Source organism: Corvus hawaiiensis, chromosome 17 (genome assembly GCF_020740725.1).
Source record: "Corvus hawaiiensis isolate bCorHaw1 chromosome 17, bCorHaw1.pri.cur, whole genome shotgun sequence".
NCBI lineage: Eukaryota > Metazoa > Chordata > Aves > Passeriformes > Corvidae > Corvus > Corvus hawaiiensis.
The window spans coordinates 4,156,492-4,180,366 of NC_063229.1; the positions used below are offsets into that span (position 1 = coordinate 4,156,492).

General features: G+C 60.5%; 1 protein-coding gene across 1 annotated transcript; it reads left to right on the forward strand.

The window, feature by feature from the left end:
- Positions 1-8,034: 8,034 nt before the first annotated feature.
- On the forward strand, positions 8,035-22,124 carry SNTA1 (syntrophin alpha 1). The gene is made up of 8 exons (XM_048322143.1): positions 8,035-8,318; positions 10,632-10,817; positions 17,588-17,786; positions 17,875-18,082; positions 18,152-18,282; positions 20,523-20,719; positions 20,794-20,981; positions 21,253-22,124. Exons 1-8 carry the CDS (start codon positions 8,054-8,056, stop codon positions 21,343-21,345), a joined length of 1,467 nt encoding a protein of 488 aa, XP_048178100.1. The 5' UTR covers positions 8,035-8,053; the 3' UTR covers positions 21,346-22,124.
- The last annotated feature ends 1,751 nt before the right edge of the window (positions 22,125-23,875 follow it).

Here is a 23,875-nt window from a genome sequence, read left to right on the forward strand (position 1 = left end):
CATCTGCCTTTGTGCTTTTGCAGATAATGGACCTTTTTTTCTCCCAGAAAGAATGGGAATGGCCCCATGGCAGGAGATGCCGATGGGGGTTGCTGCATGCCCTGGCCTGGAGCAGGGGATGGGACAGGGGACAATGAGAGGGTCAGTGGCTTGAGAGCTGGGGCAGGGACTGGCTGGGCATCCTCCTCGTCTGGCAGACACCAGGGTGGGTGTCCACGCTGCTTCCCAATCTTGCACAACTGGACAAACCGCAGGCAGTGCTTCATCCCTGTGGGCACTGCTGGCCCCAGGACCCACTCTGGAGGCCAGGTCCAGCCGGGGGTCAGGGCTCACCCCCTGGCACAGCTCAGCCCCTCGCCCAGCTCAGCATCGCCTGCCCCTCGGCTCCCCCTCGCCGCGGGGCTAATTTCAATTATCTTCTCCAGGCCATATGAATTCTATTAATATCAAAGTAATGAGGTAGTTACTGCAATTCGGAGGAACGGCTGGGGAATTGCTCAGGATAGGGTTTCGCCAGCCAAGAGGGTAAATTAAAACCTCCCTTTGGAGAGGAGCAAAGGGCTGTAGCAGAGGTGAGCAGGGGCCAGCCCGAGGCAGTGGGGGATGGTCACGGGGCCACTGCTGCCATCCCTGTGCCATCCCCATCATTCTGGGGGGCTCCTTTGGAGATGCCATGAGCTGGATGGGGAGCTCACAGCAGCGGTGGTGCCCCCCATTCCCTTTCTGCAGCCCCTCCAGCCCCTGCACAAGTCCCCCAAGGATCGTGCCTGGAGCATCCACCCTGGAATACAGCAGGATGGATCCCCCTGCTCAGCCTTCCTGGGGCCTTGTGGGTTCAGGCTGCTGCCCTGATGGTTTAGGGAGCCCTTCAAAGCAGCACTGAAATGGGCAGCGTGTGTCCTGTGGCCAGTAGCACCCCAGGGCTTGGGACTGTGCTGGGCTCCCTCAAGGCACACGGGGTCCAGCAGCCTGAGAGAGGATGGGGAGTGATCACAGACCTTTCCTGGCACCTGAATCCAAGGAACTGAGGCTTTTCCAGGTCCAACAGCCTTCCCTGACCATCAAAAAGTTCTGGCAAAGCTGCCAGCAATGCTCTCCTGGGCAGCCCTGAGCTCACTCGAGAGACCTGAAAAGACGATGGGGAAATAGCAGGAACCACATGTATATGTATACACCCTCCTATAAAACAAGTTCCAGCTACTTGTCGGGCTGGAAAAAAGGGCTTTTTATGGGGCTGTGGATGGGCTCCTCCTGCATCCCCCCCGGCTGCGGGGTGCTTGAGGACACAGCTGCAGCAGGGACCCGGCCAGGAGCTGGGGACAGTGCTGGGCACGGGAAGTGCACGAGGCTGAGCCGGGGGAGCATGAATGCATTAAGGGTAAAAATAGCTCTTGGTGTGGAGCAGGGGTGTCACACATGCCTGCCAAGATGGGAGGCAGCAGGAGGTGCCTCCCAAGTCCTCAGGAGAGGAATTGGGTGAGGAAGGGGAGGGTGGGTTAAGGGGAGTGGGGGGGTTGTGCCCAGCGTGCTGAGCAGAAAGTCAGGGCATATGGAGGATCCTCTTGGACACCGCCCCCCAAAAACCGGCGTTAGGGCAGCGCAGAGCCCGGAATAACTGAGCAGTGAGAAGAGGGGAGGATCCCTCCGCAGTGCCCTCTTAGCCCAGATAAAGAGGGAATATCTTTACCACCTGGCACACAGGACGGGGTTTCCTAGGGAAGATGTGGATGCCCCAGAGTTGAGACATCAAGGCCAGGTTGGATGGGGCTTCCAGCAACCTGGTTTAGCAGAGGTGTCCCTGCCTAGGGCAGCGGAGTTGGACTAGATGGTTTTTAAGATCCCTCCCAACCCAAACCACTCTGTGACTCTCATAACCAGCAGGCTGAGCGGGCAGCGGCAGCGTGTCCCCTGTCCCCCGTGTGGCACGAAGCCGTGCCTGGTGATTTGAGCCAGAGGCTCATCCCGTCCCGCTGCTCTGGTTGGTGCCGCCGGTTCTGCAGCAGCCGCAGATGCTCCAATTTGTGAGCTGAGCGTGGGGGTTCTCAGCTGGTGGCAAAGCCCCTCCGGATCCCCGCAAGGCTTTGTCCCGCCGCAGGCAGCGCCCAGCCGGACGGGGCGGTGGGACAGAAGGTGCCCCAGCGCTCAGGGTGGGGGTCCCCGGGCACCCCCAGCCCCCGGCAGCGCCGGTGGCTGCAGAGCGGCTCTTTGCTGGCATCTGCTGACAGCGAGAGATCCTGCAGCTGTTCCCAGGGAGCGACGCTGACACTCGCCCGGAGATGGCCCTCGGGCCGCTGCTGGGAAGGAGCAGGTCCCTGGCAGCATGGGGCTGTCAGCCAAGCACCTGCCAGGAGCGCCCCGCAGGGATGTGCCTCTTGCAGAGAAGGTGAAGCCCCACGGAAGGACGCACTTAAAAACCTGATACTGAAGGTGGCTTTCCAGCTGGAAGTGGGAACACATCCCTCAGGGCTCAGACAGACTTTTCCTGGGATACGAGGCTCTTCCATCCCTCCTGTGTCTCTGTGCCGTGCTTGGGACAGGCAGCTCTTCCTGCAACATCCTCTGAGTCAGGGAACGAAATCACATCCATCAAGGTCTCCTTGTGCTCCAGACAACTGCTTGGAATCATAAATCATAGAATGGTTTGGTTGGAAAGGACCTTAAAATTCACCCAGTTCCAACCCCCCCTGCCATGGGCAGGGACACCTTCCACCAGACCAGGCTGCTCCAAGCCCCATCCAAGCTGGCCTTGGACACTTCTGGGGATGGGGTGTCCACAACCTTGGTGGTGCCACGTTGATAGGCCAGCAGAGAGAGGTGACAGCAGCAGAGAGAAGTGACATTTATCAAAGTTCTACTTGTTGAGTTATAAAAACCCCAGGAGAGCTGCAGAATCCCACCAACTCTGCAGTCCAAGAGATGCTTATTCCCAGTTCCAGGCAGGAAGGAAACAGCATTTTCATTTGCAAGCTGCAACTTAACCAAAACATGGCCCAGTTGAACTGCAAACATGACAGTGGATTTTACAGTCTGCAGCTCATGTGCCGATTTTATTATTAATTTATGTCCATTGGCACCCCTGCTACTGATGCCCCTTGGTCTTAGAGCATGGAGAGCCAAAGCTGCAGCAGGCAGTGAATACTGGGCTTTAATGTGCGACAACTTTTGCCTTTCCAAAATTATTTTAGCTTCTGGGTGCTGCTTTTTCCCATCCAGTCTCTTGTTCCTTGATAAAATGATCCTGCCCTGATAACATATGAGCTGCCACGCAGTGGCAAAAGCATTTTCCCACCGTGAGAGCCCAGCTGACTGTGGTTATCTTACAAGGATCTGTAAGAGAAGAGCCTGCATGAGACGGAAGAAACTTTGTAGGGACTAATTATGTCCCAAAGCAGACAGAAACACTCTCAAGTTAAAGGACTTAGAGATCCCAGCGATTCTAAAGTCAGATACACTTTTCTGCTGCATTTCCTGCACAGCGAAGGATGAATCCATCTGTTAAGTACATATTGCATACCTAAATCTGTTAATATATAGACTAAAATCTATCTAGATAATAAAAGCTATTTCCCTTCCATCCCTTGCAGGATTTTACGAGGCTCAGTCCTGCAGGGCAGGGTTGGTGCCATCCCCTTCCATGAATTCCTGGGGACACTGAGCAGAGCAGCCCTTCCCTGGTGCTGAGGACCAAGGATTGTCGGGGTATCCAGCGGCCTGAGATGCTACCTGAATCCCCATGGTTTGGGAATGTTGTCCCAGGGCCTGCACTTGAGCTCTTCAAGTCTTTTCTTCAGAAAGGATTAATTCAATTAACACAAGTAACAAACCAGCTCACAGCACTCTATAAATAGACTGGTGGGCTCTGACACAGCTCCTGGCTATGCCAAGAAATGGGACTAATAATAGCTGCTTAACGACAGGGTTCAGGGGGCTGGAGAGATTAGGCAGAGAAAATGCCAGGATGGCTTAAACCTGCCATGAAAATCATCTGGGGAAGCGTGGAATCCCAGAATCCCAGGATGGCTTGGGTTGAAAGGAACCTTAAAGCTCAGCTCATCCCACCCCTGCCATGGGCAGGGACACCTTCCACTATCCCAGGTTGCTCCAAACCCTGTCCAACCTGGATCCAGGGATCCAGGGGCAGCCCCAGCTTCTCTGGGCACCCTGTGCCAGGGCCTGCCCACCCTCTGCAGCATCCCAACAGCCACCGAGGAAGCTCTGCTGGAGGAGATGGCTCAGAGTGGGGGCCACGGAGCCCATCGCTGCCACACTGCCAGGTCCTGCTCCTGGGGACCGTTTGGAGGATGATGGAGTGAAGAGATGCTTTTTCCAGCTAAAATGCAGGAATTTCCCCCAGGGCCGAGGTCAGGGCCCTGGCAGCACCCCCAGTCCTGCACCTCAGCCTCCTGCACTCCCCAGCCCCTTTCCCTCCCACTGCTCCTGCTGCCAGGAGAAATTCCCAGCTGGGCTTTTGTCACCGACGCACGCGTGTTTCTGCGGGAAGTTTCTATTTCTGTGAATAGCAATTTTTTCAACCAACTCCTCCCCCGCCTGCTCACTTTCACAGGAGCCCTGACGAACGCCGCTGGCATGCCTGGAAGCTGCGGCTCACTCCTGCGTGCCAGCCCCGGCCGGAGCCTCCTCCCTCTGCCCTCCCATCCCACCGCCTCTCCCGCAGCTCCACGGCATGGCAATTACGCTCGTGGTACCTTGGGAGGGTCAAACCGAGCTGGGACCACTCCAGGTGCTGGGCGGGCTCGCGGTGCTCACCGTGTGCCCTGGGACAGGAAAGGGCTACAACGAAGTGGAGGAGCCTGGGGGAGCCAAGCCTGTGGGAAAACCCCAGAACAGCTGGACCTCTGCTTGGGAGCCACTGAGATCTCTGAGAACGCCCTGGCATGTCCCAGTTTCTCAGGCCACAGCTCTTGCCAGGCCCAGCTGTGCAGAGGAGCCAGCAAATGATTTCTGTCTCTGATTAAACCTGGAGTCAAGCCCCCGGTACTCCAGCAGCGTGTCAGCCCTACTTGTCCCCTCCTGATGGACCCCCTGCTCAGGGTCAGCCTCCCAATTTGGGACCAGGGTCTTAAGGGCACTTTGGACTCCCTGTTTCCATTAGAAGACACCACCTGCAACACTTGCCTGGGGTGTCCATTGCACATAAGTTGTCACAGGAATATCAGTTGCTGAAGAAGGGGAGGCAGGGGGTCCCACAGCCAGGCAGAAGTGGTGGCTGTGGAACGTGCTCTCTGCTGCGGGTCCCTGAGCATCGTCCTCGCTGCACTCACAGGGTGAGGCTGTTTCCCCAAAGGAGGTGAAGTCAAAGTGCTGTGACCTGGATCCAAGGACCATGGGCCTTTCTCCATCCCAGCAGCAGGACAGGGAAAGGCATTGGAACCATCTGGATGGCTTCCGTGCATCCAGGCCATGCTTCTCAGCATCCCTGCCTCGGGGCACAGAGCTGAGAAATGAAAGGGAACAGCACAAACGGTGCTGTTCTGCTGCACTGAGAGCAGTGCTTAGTGTTCCCGCTGCTGGTTCAGATGGGAATGGGCCCTTAGAGGCTGGAATTATCAAAAGCAGCTCTTGGGAATGAAAAAAAGCTGGACAAATTGCTGTTTGCAGCTGCCTGGATGGAAAATAAAGTGAGTGCTCCCAGGGGAGGTGGCACAGGGGGAGTGAGCCCTGTCTCTGCTTGAGGACCAAAGGACCATATTCCCCTTGCTGTTCCCAAACCAAGAGGCACTGGCAGCCAGAGAGGGGCTGGGCAGGGGTTGGGATCACAGGGGAACATCCTTGGGATGCTGTAGGAGTGCTTACCACAGTGAGCAGCACCACACTGCAAAGTGTCATTTAAACCCTGGACATTTCAGCAAAGAGAAAATCAGGAATATGTAAACCGTCTGTTTGGTAAAGAAATAACCTTCAGGGTTTCCTCTGCTGCAACCTCAAGAAATTCCACAGCTGCTGCTGCGTGGGAGGGAGCATTTTTCTCCTCAGCGTGAGGCTGATGCTCAGGGCTGGCTGCAGCCCCTGGCCGGGAAGGGCTGTGCTGAGCAGCGTATGCTGCAGCCCCTCTGCCCCAGGCACCTAGAGCCTCTCTCCATCCCCTTCCCAGCCTGCCAATAATGTTACTGAATTCTTATAAATCCCGTGCTTTCCAGAGGGGTTGAGACCTCAGTAGTGCTATCTCAGAGGCTCCTGGAGCTGCTTGAAGCCCTCTGCAAGGGGCAGAGGGGATGTGCCAAGAGCGATTTGCTACTCCTGGAGGTATTTTCTACTCCTAACTAATGCAGAAAAAATGGGTGTCTGCCAAGGAAGTCAAAATATTCCCGCTTTCAAGATCCAGGGTAAGCAAGGAAAAAGCAATGCAGACTCTTCTGAAGGTCTGCAGACACCATCTCCCTCTGCCTGGCTCCTGTTTAACACCCGCTGGGACTGTTGGGAGGTTCCTGCCCTGGTTGTGCCCAGCTCCCACTGCTCCTCCTGTGACAGCCCCACACAGGGACACCCAGAATGTCCAGGGCCAGACCTGGGACAAGCAACAGAGTACTGGGGGCCTGTGTCCCTCCCCATAGCAGTCCCAGGATGGAGCGGAGAGCACTGGGAAGCACCAGGTCCTCCTGGTGCCCCCTGTCATGCCAGAACAAGGAGCACTGGGGAGTTGTGTCCCTCCTGGTGCCCCATCCCAGGACGGAGAGGGGAGAACCAGGCTCTTCCAGTGTCCCATGGAGCAGTAGGGCCCTGGTGTCTTGGTCTCTCCCCGTGCCCCATCCGGAACAGAGCAGGGCACTGGAGAGCTGTGTCTCTCCTGTTGCCCCATCCCAGGCTGGAATGTGGGCATCCAAAGAGCACTGGGCCCTCCAGGTATCTGTCCTAGGATACAGTGGAGAGCCCTGTGTGCCCCATCCCACACTGGAATGGGAAGCACCGGGGAGCACTGGATCCCTCCTGCTGCCCCATCCCAGGATGGAGAGGGGAGTCCTGGGGAGTCGTGTCCCTCACGGGCAGGAATGGGGAGCATTGGAGAGCACTGTGTCCCTCCTGCTGTCCCCCCATCCGGGCTGGAGACAGGAGCACTGGGGAGCACTGGGGAGCACCGTGTCCTCCCGCTGCCTATCCCAGCACGGAGTGGGGAGCACCGGGGAGTTCTGCTCTTCCCTGTGCTCCATTCTGTGATGGGGAGCACCGGGAGCCGTGTCCAGGATCGGTGGGGGGAGCACTGGGGAGCACTGGGGAGCATCCCGGTGCACCGTCCAGGGAGGGAATGGGGTGGGGCCGGGGTCCCGGTCTCTCCCGGTGGGCGGTGCGCGGGGCGGTGAGTGGCGGGGCGGGACGGTGCGCGGGACGGTGCGCGGAGCGGTGCGGGGCGCGGAGAAGCTGTGCCGGGTGTGAAGAAGCGGTGCGCGGCACTGCGCGGGCGGTGCGGGGGCAGGCGGTGCGCGGTGCGGGGCGGGGCGGGGCGGTGCACAGGGCGGTGCGGGACGGGGGCAGGCGGTGCACAGGACGGTGCGGGGCGGTGCGGGACGGTGCGGGGCGGTGCGGGACGGGGGCAGGCGGTGCACGGGGCGGTGCGGGGCGGTGCGGGACGGGGGCAGGCGGTGCGGGGCGGTGCGGGGCGGTGCGGGAGGGGGGCAGGCGGTGCACAGGGCGGTGCGGGGCGGTGCGGGGCGGTGCGGGACGGGGGCAGGCGGTGCACGGGGCGGTGCGGGACGGGGGCAGGCGGTGCGGGGCGGTGCGGGGCGGTGCGGGAGGGGGGCAGGCGGTGCACAGGGCGGTGCGGGGCGGTGCGGGGCGGTGCGGGGCGGGGGCAGGCGGTGCACAGGGCGGTGCGGGGCGGTGCGGGGCGGTGCGGGACGGGGGCAGGCGGTGCACGGGGCGGTGCGGGGCGGTGCGGGGCGGTGCGGGAGGGGGGCAGGCGGTGCACAGGGCGGTGCGGGGCGGTGCGGGGCGGTGCGGGGCGGTGCGGGGCGGTGCGGGGCGGTGCGGGGCGGGGGCAGGCGGTGCGCGGGGCGCTGAGGGGCGGCGCGGGGCGGTGTGGGACGCGGAGCGCGCGAAGATGGCGGCGGGCAGGCGCGCCCCGCGCACCGGGCTGCTGGAGCTGCGCGGCCCCGGCGGGCAGTGGCTCCGCGTCCTGCTCACCCTGGCCGAGGACGTGCTGGGGGTCAGCCCGGCAGACGGCCCCGGCCCCGGCCCCGAGGCCCCGGCGGCGCAGCTGAACGGCGGCGAGCCGGGCTCCGCCGCGCCCGAGGCGCTCGCCAACATCAGGCGCACCGTGCGCGTAGTCAAGCAGGACGTGGGGGGGCTCGGCATCAGCATCAAAGGTGAGGCCGGGCCGCGGGGGTCCCGGGGCGGCGGGGGGAGAGGGGCACCGGCACCGGGACCTGTTGCTGCCGCCGTCCCCGCGGCTCGCTCGGAGCGAACCCCGCGGGGAGCGGGGCTGGGGTGGGGATCCTCACACCCCCCAGCCCCAGCGCAGGACGTGGAGGGGGACACGTGGCAGTGACGGGACCCGAAACATTGCCGGCCCATGGAAAGAGCCATGATTCGGGGTGCGGAGTGACCGGCCAGTCCCTGTCCGCCGTGCCCCGGCCGGAGTGAGGGACACCCAGCGTTTGGGAGCCGGAGAGGGCTCCCAGTGACCCCCGCACCCACGGTTAGGCTGCTGTCCCGTGAGGCAGGTGGGGTGCAGGGGGGCACCCAGTTACACGGAAGTTGCCCTTTTGCAGCCAAAGGGAGGGCTGGGCCGGCGTGTCCTTGTCCCACCGTGTTCCTGAGCCGGGAAATGCCCCTTTAAAACTATCAGCGAAACGAAGGGAGCGATGTAAAGCCCTTGGAGCTCTCCGGGCGCTGGGTGGGGTGTTGAAGCAGCGCACTGGGGCGTGGAGATGCGTGCTCCCGGGAAGCGGAGCAGCGGGAAGCCTCGCTGCTGTAATGCCTGCTTGCCCTCCCAAGCTGCCCCGCTCCTTGGGGAGACTCGCCTGAACTTCAGGCTGGAAACTTCTTGGGGCAGGGATGGCGTTCCTGCCTTTCTGCCTGCCTTTGGTTTTCACGCGGCTCCGAGCGTGCTGGAAACTGTGAAAGCAGGATGAAAAGGGCAGCGGAGGCGCAGGGACAGGGCTGTCACGAAGCGTGGCTGTGAGAGGCAGCGGGCTCGGCAGCCCCGGGGGGAGTGACAGGGCAGCTCTCGGCTCCTGACGTGGCTTCTCCTCCCAGCTCAGAGGGGACACAGACGCAGCCTCCGGCTCCCTCTGGAAGTGGGGAGGTTTTGCAATGCGAATGTGCGGGTGCTGGAACTGGATCGACACTGCTGGCCGTGTCTGCAGGGTGCCCCAGCCTGCCAGCCCTTTTTTAGGGAAGTACAAACCCCCCTTCGTAACCACTCCTTACTGCCAAGTTACTGCTTGCTCTGTGGCTCTCCCAGGAAAGGAGAAACTTCCCTTGGTTCAGTTAAAACTTTATTTTTGCAGTGACGTGTGTGGAAAAGAAGTAGTTGCCATCAAAACTGGGCAGTGGAAGCTGTTGTGGAGGGTGGGGCAACCTTGGTAGGGCAGGACATCACTCCTCACCGGGCTGCTGGCATGTCGCTGTTCATGTGCCAGCCGTGTTTCACGCAGGGACACTGGGTGCCACCCGGGGGGTGGATGTCCTGCCACGGGACATGGCGAGGGGCTGGCAGGGCAGCGGGGAGCCGAGAGAGAGCCGGGCTGGCGCAGGTTCTTAGCCCTGGCAGGGCTCTCGGCGCTGGCAGCCGGGAGAGGAGCCGCTGCCGCAAGGACGGAGCAGCCCCCGCCTGGGCCTCTGACAGCTGATAACCGGAGCCCTCGCAGGGCTTGGCAGGCGGCTGAGCGAGGAAATGCCTGTGGCACTGGCTGGGAGCAGCCCGGGGCGGGCAATGACAACAGGCTGCGCTCAGCATCTCCCTCTGGGATGAGGATCATCTCTTGGAGACTCCTCGGGACAGGCTGTCCTGGGGCGCAGGGCACGTCGGGCGCTGCTGATCCCCGGCTACCATGGGCAGTGGCTGCTGCATCCCTGCGCCCTGGCACAGAGGCAGCTCGGATCTCCCTGCGGGTTCAAAAGTCAATGTGCAAATTGATCTCCTGAAGCCACCGGGAGTTTGAATAGCATTATTTTAGTGGGGACAGTGGGGAGCAGGGCTGCTGTGTGGGGAGGAACACACAGCCAGGTTGGCTCAGCTCTCCCAGGCTCTTTGGCCTCTCCAAAAACGTTCAGCTGTCTTATCTGTTGAGATCATGAAGTCCTTGGAGCCAGGATAGTTGCTCAGCATACATGATTAATAATGCAAATAAAGACACACTTTCCTGCCAAAACTGATGGGGAGATGGCCAGTTTATGTGTTTGCTCTGTGAATAATCTGTGACCAATCTGAGTGGTTTTGGAGCAATCACTTCATCAGCTGTAAAGCCTCATGGTACTTTGGCTGGTGTGGTTGGTGCAGGTGTCCTGTGGGTATCTGGGGGAGTGGGCAGTGGGCTGACCTGGCACAGTGCATTGAGTGCCAGCAGAAAGGCTCAGCCTTGCTGGGACCATCTGGAACTGGAGCATCCCCCTCCCCACCCAGTCCTCTGAGCACTCCAACAGCCACAACTGCTCCCTGTCTCTTCTGTTTCAAGGTGGACGAGAGAATAAAATGCCCATCTTGATCTCCAAGATCTTTAAGGGGCTGGCAGCGGATCAGACCGAGGCGCTGTACGTGGGGGATGCCATCCTCGCCGTCAATGGCACTGACCTGTCCGAGGCCACACACGATGAGGCTGTGCAGGCCTTGAAGAAGACGGGCAAGGAAGTGATCTTGGAAGGTAGGAGACAAGGATGTGATGGGGGGAGAAGGGTCCTCCTGTACTGGGATGACACAGGGGTGGCATATCATCTGCAGCTGCATTTGCATACTCTTTCAAATGGAAAACAACATGTGCAGAGTAATTTGTCTGCTCATCCGGAGAGCTGGAGGTAACTGCTGGGATTTCCCTGTCTCCCTCCCAAGAGGGAGGGATGTGTGTGCCAGTGCTCCATGCCCAGAGGCTCTGTCTCCCTGCTGTGGGTCCCCAAGCAGGCAGCAGTGGGAGGTGTGGGACAAGTTTCTGGGATTTGGGATTCTTTCATTGCTCAGCATCACCCCCACGTCTGCAGTTCCTGGGGCAAGAGAAAACATTTTCTGCTTTTCCCATGGTTTTAATTTAAACCCACATCCTTGGCTGTTGTAGGTTTATGCCAGCAGGGAGGGGGTGCACTGGCCCCCCACTCCTGCTGAGCACCTTGGGGTTTGCTGGTGGGCTTTGGGCAGGCGGAGGGTGAGGCAGGACCTGCTCAGGAACTACCCACCCAGGGGATGCTGCCCACCCAGGGATGCAGCTGAAGGAGCTGCCCAGCCACGCGATCCCTGGAACCTGAGGCTACAAACATGCCAGGGATGCAGCCTTCACCACCCTGGAGCAGACTGTTCCCTGGGAACAGGCTCCCTCGGTACCAGGCAGATGGTTTCAGGTGTCTCCCAGCCCTGAGGGGACTGGCACACTGCAGGAGCCCCTCAAGCCCTATGTGAGGACTGGGTGAGGATTGATGGGAGCCCTGAGGGAGAGACCCCATTCTTCTCTGATTACCCTTCACATCACATCTGTCCATGTTTGCCCACCCTCTGCCAGCTCGGCCAGGCCGGGATGAGCATCCCAGATCTGTCCCTCAGGAAAGGAGCCTTCCCCTCCCCTCGCTTCTAACCAGCCCCTGGGGTCACCCTGCTTAACAGAGGGGGTCTCGGCACCAGAGACCCTTCCCAGATCCCAAAGGGAGGTTTGATTTGGGGACAGTGCTCGGGGCTGTCCCTGGACAAAGCAGAGTTCTGTGTGCTGTGCTGCCAGCGACCACTGTGGCCCCAGCTTTCCTGCGCCTTCCCCAGATTGTCTCAGCTCCAGATTTTCATTTTTAGCTTTGCTCAGCCCTTTCTGCTGTGGGTTCCTCCTCTCCTGGGAGTCTCAGGACCACGGTTAAGCTGGAGGAATGTGCTGCTCTGCACAGCTGCAGGGAGCAGATAGGGTTGGTGGTGGGGTGGTTTTGTTGTTTTTTTCTGACCAAAGAGAAATACAAGAGCTTCTTTCTTTGTGAGTCTGCAAAATTCCTGCCTGGAGCCGCTGCTCTCGGACCACCCTCCCTCTGTTATTTTCTGTTCATCCTTTGGTGTGGGTTTCCTTTCTGCCAGAGGTCCTGCCAGAGGTGGAGAGGAGCTGCCCTTTCTGGAGAGAACAATTTCTCTCCCTGGACCTCTCCTCCTCCTCCATCCTCTAGGAGCCAGATCACCCTCCTGGGAGGCAGCTGCAGGCAGGGCCTTTGCTGTAGCTTGCTGAGCTCAGGTATGACCTGCTGGGCTTCTTAATTAATTAAAACTCCCAGCAGGTACTCTTGGGAGGAGAGTGAGGCTGGGCTGGCTCCCACTACAGCACTCTGGAGCTCTGGGATGAGTTTGTATCTGATGTCCAGCCGGAGCAGGGAAGTGATCTCTGCTGCTCATCTGATCACTGATTTCACTGATAAATGTGGTACATCTTCATCCCCTCGGTTTTTGTGTTTACTGGCACAGTGCAGCTCTGCCAAGGGGGATGGTGGGGCTGGCACTGTGCCGTGGTCAGGCTGTCACTGCCCTCTGGAGGCGGTGGCTCTGCCTCTGGACAGGGTGTCCCCTGCCTTGTATGTGCCACCCCTGTGGCTCTCCAGGAGCTGGTTGGCCAAATACCCTGCCCCAGGGAGGGGTGGCAGGGCTGCAGGGCAGGGGGTGGCCTTGGAGTGCTTGAAGGGTGTTAAACAAGGGGTTCCCTGCTGTCTTCTCCTGCTTGGAGAAGGCAGAACTTAAAAAAGAGCACCTTAACATTACTTAGACACTTTCTGGTCCCCGCATGGTGCCAGGTGTGACTCCAGCTTTCCTTGTGGTGCTCTAAGTGCTAAAACAGAGTATTTGGCACAGCCAGTGTCTGTTTGCTGCCTTGCCCTTCCTGGCTGCAGTCATTCCTGGGATTAGGAGTTTTTAGGATGGTTTGCAGGTGGCATTGCAGCAGGCAACGAAACTGGGAGAGCTGGCACATCCTCACAGGGCAGTGAGCTGGGCTGAGATTCCCCGAAGTGGCAGAGCTGGGAGGTGATGCGTTTTAATGTGGGTATCAGCAGTGGCTCCACGTGCCAGATTTCACCCTGAGCTGCTCAGCTTGGCTTCAGGGTGTCATTGCTGCCCAGGCGTGAGGACATGCAGATACCTCTCCGTGTGTCCTGCCAAGATTTTTTTTTGGATGTGCCAAACTACTCTCTTGGTATTTGCAGGAGGAGTTGGACTGTATTTATATTACGTTGTTATTTTGGGGAGAGTTGCTCTCCCTTGCCTTATTTTTCCCTTGTTTTTTTTCCTTATTTTCATTGCTTGGAATCCAGAGACTCTCCATGGCAGGGGAAAGGCTGATAAACATCCTTCCAGCTGCCCCAGGAAGGGTTCTGGGGACAAGAGTGGTTTACCTGGTGAGGCCCCTGTGCTGTATTGTCGTGGGGGCAGAACTGGGAGCAGTGAGGAGGAGGAGTGGGGGCAGCTGTGGGCATCTCACATCCATGATTTATTTGCCACAGGGATGCTTTTGGGGCTGTTCTCTGCTCTTTAGGGCTTGCTTGGCCAAGTAATAGCTTGGAAGCTCAAAATTCAGAAAAATGGGTGCTGGGAGAGAGGGGGGGCTGGGGATTCTCCGGAGTGCTGGTTGCCATAACCGTGGGAAGGAAGGTGTTGGATCTGCCCCAGGGATGATGCCATGAGGTGATGGGGCACATCTACCACCTCCACACCATGCTGCTCTGAAGCTTTGCTTTCCCTGGGGAGTTTCCTGGGTTTGTTTCTCCTCCCGTGGAAGCACGGAGGGCTGTCCCACGATCTCCCTGCTGGTGGTGCAGCACAGGGGAATGTTTAATAAAGAGCTGGGGCATGGAATGTGGCACTGAGTGCTGGGACAGGAGGGACAGCAGTGGCACCTCACCCTGCAGCACCGCATGGCATCTTCCTCCCTGGGGTGGAAGGACTTGAGCTGAGGCAGCTGGGACAGGAGCTGTCGTGTTCATGCTTGGAGCCAGGAGCAGGGCATGGTCCCAGGGTGGGGTGCTGGGGATCTGTGTTGATGTTTTTGGAAGCACAGGAGAGCATTGGGTTGGAGCTTGCAGGTCATTTCAGGGCGTCTCTTTGGGATGTGTGTTTGCTGAGCCCCCCAGTTTAACATGCCAATTTTGCATCATTAATCCTGAAGCAGAGAGGGACCAGCTGGAGGTGGGATTAGCATCTCTGGGGCCAGCACTGGATCTCTAGGAGCTCTCTGGAAGATTTCCTGATGTGATGGCCTTCCTGAGCTGTGTAGGTGCTGCTGGGAAGATTTTGGCAGGAGAAACAGCAGCACCATCCTACTCCTGACCAGAAATGCAGTCTGGAACTCTTCTTTGAATCCATGCTGTGACCTCCTGGCTGAAGCAGAGTGTGCTGGTGACCCAAGCAGCAGGAGGGTGTTCTTGAACCTGCTCTGGGTGTCCATGTGTCTGTTTTCCTGCCTGGAGGAAGCATTGTGGCTCCTCAGTGAAACTCTGTGGGGTCAGGCTTGGCTCTGAGCAGTGCTGAGCCATGGGGATGTGTGGGGCAGGTTGTGCTGATTCAGGATCCATGGTGCCCAAAGTGGTTTGTTTGTGCTTGTTCTCCATCCTTGTGAGAGATGGGCAGATGGAGAGGGAGAATTTCTACCCAAGAAGTAAAACCAAGGAATTTTGGTGGTTCTGCCCCTTTCTGGCATGCTGGGGAGAAAAAAAACCGGCTGCAACACAGAGGCAGACCCAGGGCCTTTGGTTAAACGTGTCCCTCGTGCAGCTCCCTCCAGGGTTCAGGGGCACATGGCATGCTCCAGTGATTGGGATTCCCTGTGCTACCACCCACCCCCCTGCTGAGGCACCGTTCTGGCATGGGTTGTGTGGCCAGAGACTTTTGCTGTTCCCCAAAACCCTGGAATAAAGTTTTCCTTAGTGCAAAGCCCTGAGCAGTTAAAGGTCCTATTTGTCCCCTGTCCTCTGTCCTGGAGAGGATCGGTGGGATGGGCTCTTTCCCTGGAGAGCGCACGTGGCTTTGGGGGCCAGCAGCTTTGGATTAGCCCAGGAGCCACCAAGGGCTGTGTGCCTGCTGTAGGTGACTTTAGGTCAACAGCAGCCAGGCTGTGTTGCTGCCCAGTGGTTTTTGGAGGGTGCAGGCTGCCAGGGAGCAGGCAGCAGCCCCAGCACTACCAGGTGCTAGTTAGGAAGAGAAAACAATATGGGAATTACAGTTAACCACTAGCAGCGGTGATGCATGATATGGTCTGGGTTGTTTGCTTCAATGAGATGGAGGTAATTAATGAATCCATTGAATACCAACTTCAGTGAAGGGACTGGCAGAAGTATAAGTCAGCCCGCTGTGAAGCCAGTGCTGGGGTCACTGGAGGGGACAGCAGCTCCCATGGCATGGTGGCCTGGCCTTGGCAGGGGACCATCGCAGCCTCCAGCACCTCCCAGCTTCCTGTGCTGGCTCAGGAGCCCCTGTGCTTTGTGACCAGCCTGAAATCCTCCTTAAAGCCACGTACCCGAGACACACGCGCTGCCTGTTGCCTAATTCTCTGTGCCCTGTCCCAGACTGGGCACTGCTCCTGTTCTCCACGGCTCCCTCGGGACGTGACCCCGCCACCGCCCAGCTAACGCCGGTGACGTCCCCCGCGTGCCCGGGGAGCCAGGGGCTGCCGCAGGGACGCCGCTCGGGTTTCAGCAGCTCAATGGCATCTTTCTGAACTCCAATTAGTTCCCAGGCACCAGGATAATGGCAGGTCCCCGCTGCCAAGATTAATGGCTCGGGTCAGATCCAGCGCGGCTCAGATGCCTGCGGGAACGTGGCTATTTTTGCAACGGGAGGCGCAGCGCACGAGGCTGGTGGCCCCCCGCCGCCGCCTTGGCCCCGGGGCTACCACGGGGTGACCTGGCCCACGTGGCACAGCACCGTGGCCATTTATAGCCGTGTCCCGCGGAGCACCCACGGGGCTCTGGCTTCCCGCAGCTCCTGCTGGGCCGTGAGGGCTCAGAGGTTTTAGGGAGCTCACTGGGATAGGAATGAAGGGGGAGAGCACAGAAGGGACCCATCAGGATCATCCAGTCCAACTCCTGGCCCTGCATAGGGCACCCCAGCAATCCCACCCTGTGTCTGAGAGCATTGTCCAAACACTCCTGGAGCTCTGGCAGCCTTGGGGCTGTGACCACTGGGGAAGACAGGTGGGAGATGGGTAGTGGTGGCCAGGTGAAGTTTGGGAGTGGGTGGTTCTGCGTGCAGACCATTTCCTGGTGGGAAAGGGGCTCCTTTCTGGCAGCATATCAGGCTGCTGTGGCTTGGCTGCAGTGATGGCGCTGGGCCCATCCAGCCACCTACAAGTGTTGGCTGCAAAGCCAAGCTTGTGTCCCCCATCCTACCACCTACTCTGCTGGCTTGGACCTGGAGTGGAACCAGCCAGGATGGCTGGGAACGTGGCTTGCAGGCACGTGTCTATCCCGTGGTGTTTTCCTAAGGGCCTCCAAAGGGAAACCCTTCCCTGGAGTCAGTAGCTGGTCCCATGCTGCCCCAGGGCAGGACCCGGACTGACACCCTGCCTGCCTGGAGTTTTTTAGCCAGCATTGCCAAACTCATTTTCAGGATGTGGCTGTGGGGCCCCATCAATTTGTGGTGCCTTTCATGTCCCTCTTCCCCCAAACTTCTGGAGCCGGCTGCCGTCCCAGCGTGGCTCTGAGGGCTGTGGCTCTGGAGCCAGGCTCACTGGGCGCTGATTTCTTGTCCCTGGTTTGAGGCTCATGGGGAAGGGCTGTGCGAGCAGAGAGCACGCTCTCCAAGGCTTTTCCTGGGGCCATGCCAGGGTATTTGAGAGCTGTTCCTCAGCTGGCAGCGGGACTGGCTGTACCAGCACAATTTGGACTGTATAATTTTGGCCTGGGACTCTTTCCCATTCCCCACCCCTGGCTGTGTGTGCTGCCCCAGGAAAGTGCTTAGGCCTGGATCTGTGAACTGATCTGGGTTAAAGGGAAGGAAAAAGGGGGAAAAGGCCGTTCCTATCCCTCTTGGGGAGCTCTCCAGGCTGGGATGGTGGGCCTGAGGTACTGGGAGGGTCCAAGGTGTCATGTGAGGGTGGGGAGGCCCTGGTACAGGGTGTGCAGAGAAGCTGTGGCTGCCCCTGGATCCCTGGCAGTGTCCAAGGCCAGGTTGGATGGGGCTTGGAGCAGCCTGGGCTAGTGAAAGGTGTTCCTGCCCATGGAATGAGGGGGTTGGTATGGGATGATCTTTAAGGTCCCTTCCAACCCAAACCATTCTCTGATTCTGTGTCACTCCCTGTGTGACCTCACCCACCAGTGCCATCCCTGCACCCACAGGGGCAGGGGGCCCACAGCACCCATGGGTGGCAGCTCTGGGGAGCAGAGGGGTCACCAGCTCTGATGCAGGGGCTTTCAGCAGGGTAGGATGAGGCCACCCTGGCCTGTGCCATGTCCTCAGCGGGCGCTGCCTCTCTTCCAGTGAAGTACATGAAGGAGATCTCACCCTACTTCAAGAACTCCTCGGCGGGGCCGACGGTGAGCTGGGACCCCTCTCCTGCTGCCCAGCAGAAGCGATCATCCCCTGTGCTGCCCCCTCGGGAGCTCCGGGAGAGCCGGAGTGTCCCTCTGAAGATGTGCTACGTGTCCCGCAAGTGCCTCCCCACCGACCCGGAGCACAGGTCAGCGCGTGGCGCTGGGGCCGGGGATGCCACCGTGTCCCGGGGAGCCGAGGGTGGGCAGGGACTCATCGGGGCCGTGTCCCTGCAGGTACCTAGAGGTGTGCTCGGCGGACGGACGCGTTGCCCTCTTCCTGCGGGCCAAGGACGAGGCCACGGCGCAGTCGTGGCTCGGCGCCATCCAGGCCAACTCGGCCGCGCTGCTGCCGCGGGTGAAGGAGGAGCTGCGGGCACAGCTGGCGGGGGCTGGCACGGTGGCCGGACGGGATGTCAAGCACGTGGGCTGGCTGACCGAGCAGGTACCCCCAGGCCCTCTGCCCACCCCGTGCCACCCTGCTGCCGGTGGCCCTGACCCAGTCCCTTTGCAGCTCCCCAGCGCCGGCACCAGGAATCTCCTGGCCGTGCTCACGGAGAAGGAGCTGCTGTTGTACGGGAGCCTGCCGCAGAGCCGGGACGCCCTGGGCAAGCCCACGCACAGCTACCCCCTCATCGCCACCAGGTAGGGGCCACCAGCTCAAGGATAGGATGGTGGCAGTCCCTGGGAGCAGTGGTAGGGTCTGGGAGTCAGGGCAGAACCCAGAGGTGGTGTCAGACCCCCAAAGTGGTGACAGTGACCAGGGATGGTGGCAGGAGCTGGGGGTCAGGGCATAGCCCTAGGGGCGATGGCAACCCCCGAGGTGGTGGCAGTGACGGGGGACGGTGTCAAGGGCTGGGGGTCAGGACGGACCTGCAGGGTGGTGGCAGGGGCTGGCGGTGGTGGCAGAGGCGTTTGAGGTGATGGTAGAGTCCAGGGGTGGTGTCAGAGCGGTGGGGATGGTGACAGTGTCCAAGAGTTGGTGGCAGAGTCCTGGGCATAGTGCGGGGATTTAGGGCGCGGGCATGGTGACAGTGTCCCAGGGTGATGTTAGGGCAGTGGGGACAGTGGTGCTGAGTCCCGGGGTTGGGGCGGCTGTCGGGGCGGGTTTTCAGGGAGGGACTCGGGGCAGGGCTCGGGGCGGGTTTGGGGCGGGTTTTCAGGGTGGGGAGCAGGGCTCAGGGCGGGGTTTGGGGCGGGTTTTCAGGGTGGGGAGCAGGGCTCGGGGCGGGGTTGGGGCGGGTTTTCAGGGTGGGGAGCAGGGCTCGGGGCGGGGTTGGGGCGGGTTTTCAGGGTGGGGAGCAGGGCTCGGGGCGGGGTTGGGGCGGGTTTTCAGGGTGGGGAGCAGGGCTGGGGGCGGGGTTGGGGCGGGGGCGGCTCCAGGGCCGGGTCCGGCGCGGGCGCTGAGGGGCCTCATCCGCGGGGCTGCAGCGCCCCCTGGCGGCCCCGCCGCGCGGCCACCGCGGAGCGGAGCGGGGTGAGGCGCTGGGGCCGGGCGGGACGCGGGGCGGTGCGGGGGCCGTGCTGGGGCCGGGCGGGACGCGGGGCTGTGCTGGGGCTGTGCTGGGGCCGTGTGGGATGCAGGGCGGTGCTGGGGCTGTGCTGGGGCGGTGCTGGGGCTGTGCTGGGGCCGTGCGGGACGCGGGGCTGTGCTGGAGCCGTGCTGGGGCTGTGCTGGGGCCGTGAGGGGGTGCGGGGGCAGTGCGGGACGCGGGGCGGTTCTGGGGCCGTGCGGGATGCAGGGCAGTGCTGGGGCGGTGCTGGGGCCGTGCGGGGGCCGTGCTGGGGCTGTTCTGGGGCCGTGCGGGATGCGGGGCAGTGCGGGGGCCGTGCTGGGGCTGTGCGGGATGCGGGGCAGTGCTGGGGCCGTGCGGGACGCGGGGCAGTGCTGGGGCTGTGCTGGGGCGGTGCTGGGGCCGTGCGGGGTGCGGGGCCGTGCTGGGGCTGTTCTGGGGCCGTGCGGGACGCGGGGCAGTGCTGGGGCAGTGCTGGGGCTGTGTGAGGAGCGACGCTGAGGTGCGGTGCTGAGGAGCCGTGCGAGGTGCTGGGATGTTGCGCTGTGCGGTGCTGGGGCGATGCAGGGAAACGGGGCGATGCTGTGTTGGTGCTGGGGTATTGCGGCGCAGGGATGCAGCGCACGGGCGGTCCAGCACTGGGGTGGTGCGGGGTGCGATGCCGGGGCTGTGCGGTGCTGGGACGGTGCTGTGGCGGTGCCGGGGCAGTGCGGGGTGCGGTGCTGGGGTTGTGCTGGGACGGCGTGGGGTGCACTGAGGGGCGCGGTGCTGGGGCGATGTCGGGGCAGTGCGGGGCGCAGTGCTGGGGTGCGGTGCTGGGGCGGTGTCGGGGCGGTGTTGGGGCGGTGCGGGGCGCGGTGCTGGGGCGATGTCGGGGCAGTGCGCGGCGCGGTGTCGGGGCGGTGTCGGGGCGGTGTCGGGGCGGTGTCGGGGCGGTGTTGGGGCGGTGTCGGGGCGGTGTCGGGGCGGTGCTGGGGCGCGGTGCTGGGGCGCGGTGCTGGGGCGGTGTCGGGGCGGTGTCGGGGCGGTGTCGGGGCGGTGCTGGGGCGGTGTCGGGGCGGTGCTGGGGCGGTGTCGGGGCGGTGTCGGGGCGGTGCGGGGTGCGGTGCTGGGGCGGTGCTGGGGCGGTGTTGGGGCGGTGCGGGGTGCGGTGCTGGGGCGGTGTCGGGGCGGTGTCGGGGCGGTGTCGGGGCGCGGTGCTGGGGTGCGGTGCTGGGGCGGTGTCGGGGCAGTGCGGGGCGTGGTGCTGGGGCGCGGTGCTGGGGCGGTGTTGGGGCGGTGTTGGGGCGGTGCGGGGTGCAGTGCTGGGGCGGTGTCGGGGCGGTGTTGGGGCGGTGCGAGGCGCGCTGCTGAGCGCTGGCCGTGCCGCAGGCTGGTGCACTCGGGGCCGGCCAAGGGCTCGGCGCTGTACGAGGCCGAGCGCTCCTTCGCGCTGCGCGCCGGCGGCCGCCTGGGCGTGCAGACCCATCTCTTCAGCCTGGAGAGCCCCCGAGAGCTCGCCCTGTGGACGCGGCTGCTGGTGGATGGCACCCACGGCGCCGCCGAGCTGGCCCAGGAGGTCTCGGCAGGTCAGCGGGGGCCCGGGGGGCCCGGGTGGTGTGGTGGGACTCCCAGCTCACCCCTGTCCTGTCCCTGTCCCCAGCCTGCACGTGGAAGGGGCAAGACTGCACCCTGACCGTCCACATCGACAAGGGGTTCACCATCTCCACCAGCGAGCCCGGGCTCAGTAGGACCATCCTGCTCCAGCAGCCTTTTGAGAAGCTGCAGATGTCCTCGGATGACGGCACCAAGATGCTCTACCTGGACTTTGGTGGCCCGGAGGGAGAGATCGTGAGTTGGCTTTGCTTTCAGCAACCTCACCCACCAGTCTTGGGGGAAGAGGGAGAGCAGAGCACCCACCCTGCTCACAGCACCCATCCTGTCTGGCATGGGGGTGACACATGGCCCCATCTGCCTGCCTCAGCCAGGGTGTGCAGCTCTTTCCAGGGCCCCAGTAAAGCTGTGGTGGGTTTGGGGAGCTCTGGGTGGTCCCTAGCTGAAAGCTGGCTGCTGCAGGAACAGCCCTTCCCATTGCAAACATGCCTCCTTTCCTTTTTTGCAGCAATTGGACCTTCACTCCTGCCCCAAGACCATCGTCTTCGTCATCCACTCCTTCCTGTCGGCCAAGGTGACCCGGCTGGGGCTGCTGGCGTGACAAGGGAGCGCAGCGCCGGCTGGAGCAGCCCAAGCCCCCAGCCCATCTATGCACCTCCCTCCTGGCCAAACCCAGCCCCGAGCCATCCCAAGGAGACTGCAGCCCCCATGGGATCACGCCACCCCCACCAAGGAAAAGCACCATCCAGCCAGGAAAAACCCCTCCCCGGGGGCGTTTGGGGGCAGCAGTGGGGTGAAACCCCTCTTGGATGGCAGCACCAGGACTTCTCCGGTGCCTTTTTCCCCTCCTTCCTTGATGGCTGGAGAAGCCTGTTGGGAGCCCACGAGTGGACACGTGGCCATCACCCCAGTGCCTTGAGAGATGATATTTTCTGTACAAAGAACCCGTTTGTATCCATGTTTTATATTTATACTGCCCACTTCAAAACGCTGATGCGGTAGCTCTTCCCCACCTGGCCTGGACCCCTCGGAGAGTCCCCAGGTCCTGCAGCACAAGGACCTGTGTCTGTTTTCCAGACAGGCAACCCAAGGGCTGGAGGCCAAAGCCAGCTCTAAAGTGCTAAAGGGACAGGAACTGCGAGATCAGCTGTATTTGCCAAATTTTTCCATATTGTGTGGAATGCTAGGAACCACTTTTCTCTGTTGGAGTTGGATGGTTCGTTTGTTTTTGTGCACTCTGGGGTCACTTTATTTCTCAGTTTGTGGGGGAGGGTTGTCAGGTGGCTGCTGCGGAATGACTTCTTTTATGAACCAAAAGATTCTGCATGAAAATGGCCTTTTTTGGGGGGGGGGGTTAATAAACTTTGCAGATCACAACCAGCAGCAGCCAAGATCTGTCTCTTGGTTTCACTTGGAGAAGTAGAAAATCAGTTTGTGGGTGGTGCCTGGGCTGAGTCTTGGGTGTTTTCCACCAGGGGAAGGAAGGGATTTGCCTGGAGGCTGCTGTGAGCTTGTGGTGCTGGGGACACTGCAGGGGGATTCAGGTGGGGACAGAAAGTCTTTTAAGGTGCCCAACGCTGTGCTGGGAGTGGCAGAGAGGGACATACTTGATGCCAGTGCCAGCTTTGGTGATAACAGATGGGTTTGGATTCCCCACACTTCCAGGTGCCCGATGGAAGGAGGGCATTGTTTCCAAACTCAAAATAAGTTGTGTTTTGCTTTTTAAATTTTTCCAGTAAAAGCAGCTGCCTGGCTGAGCAGCAGCAGAGGCTTGGAAAGTTGTTGGGATAACGGGAAAGGGCTCTGTTTGCATCTCTGCAGTGCCAAGTTCTGGGTTAACCTTCTCCTTTTGGACTGGCCCTGCCCATGGGGGAACCTGGAGTCTCCCAGGAAAGCCCTTAGCCAGGGAATAAAACACTCAGGCTGCAGGCAGAGGAACAGCAACTGATTAGCAGCAAAATAATATCAGAGAAGCTGTGGCTGCCCCATCCCTGGAAGTACTCAAGGGCAGGTTGGATGGAACTTGGAGCAGCCTGGGCTAGTGGAAGGTGTCCCTGCCCATGGCAGGGGGTGGAATGAGCTGGGCTTTAAGGTCCCTTCCAAACCAGACCTTCTCTGATTCTGTGGTTTTTAATGATGTCAGGCAGGGGGGAGTATGGAGGGAGGTGTTGGGGCGACACACGTGGTTTTGCCATGTGCTGAACTGCACCCCAGGGCAGGGACTCAGATGTTGTGGCAGCCTTTGGGGTGCAGGGGGAGAAATTGCAAAAAAAGGGAAGGAAATCCATAGAAATTGAGAGCAACAAGGGCAGTGAGATGTGTGTGGTCTGGGCAGGGAGGAACCATAGAACCACAGGTTTGGGTTGGAAGGGACCTTAAAGCCCATCCAGCCCCACCCCCTGCCATGGCAGGGACACCTTCCACTATCCCAGGTTGCTCCAAGCCCCGTCCAGCCTGGCCTTGGGCACTGCCAGGGATCCAGGGGCAGCCACAGCTTCTCTGGGCACCCTGTGCCAGGGCCTCAGCACCCTCACAGGGAAGAAGCAGCACAGGAAGAGTTTATTTGGTGCAAGAAATAGTTCCTGTGGGGTGCACCAGCACTCAGCTGCACAGCTCCTGGCAGGACAGGGTGATGAAGAGGAAGGGGATGTCCCGTTCCTCCCAGCACAGCCCCGTGGCTGGCAGCAGGAATCTTTTATGATGAACAAGCCCTTTTTATTGCACATAACTGTCAGATTTCCAGGAGACCTCACAAAATGGATTTGCAAAAGGAAAAAAAGAGATCCCCCCCACCCCTGTTCCTAACTGTTAAATCAATACGAGTAATTTAGAAACAGATGGTGTATTTTTCTATGATCAAAAGCATGTCAGCACAAGGAAACACATTATTACTGCAATTTACCTTCCTCTTCTTGCCCTGCAGCCATTACTCTTTGGGGTTCATTGCAATAAAAGAGGGAATCGCTCCCAATCCAGAGCAGATTTCCTATTAATCTTATGGACCACAAACTGCTTTGACTTTCCCAGTGCTGCTCAGGCTCCATCCTGCTCCATGCCTGAGCTGGGAAGGAAATAGCTCAGTTTGGAGTTGGATATTTATTTTCATGGATTTCTTTGCATTTGGTGATAGT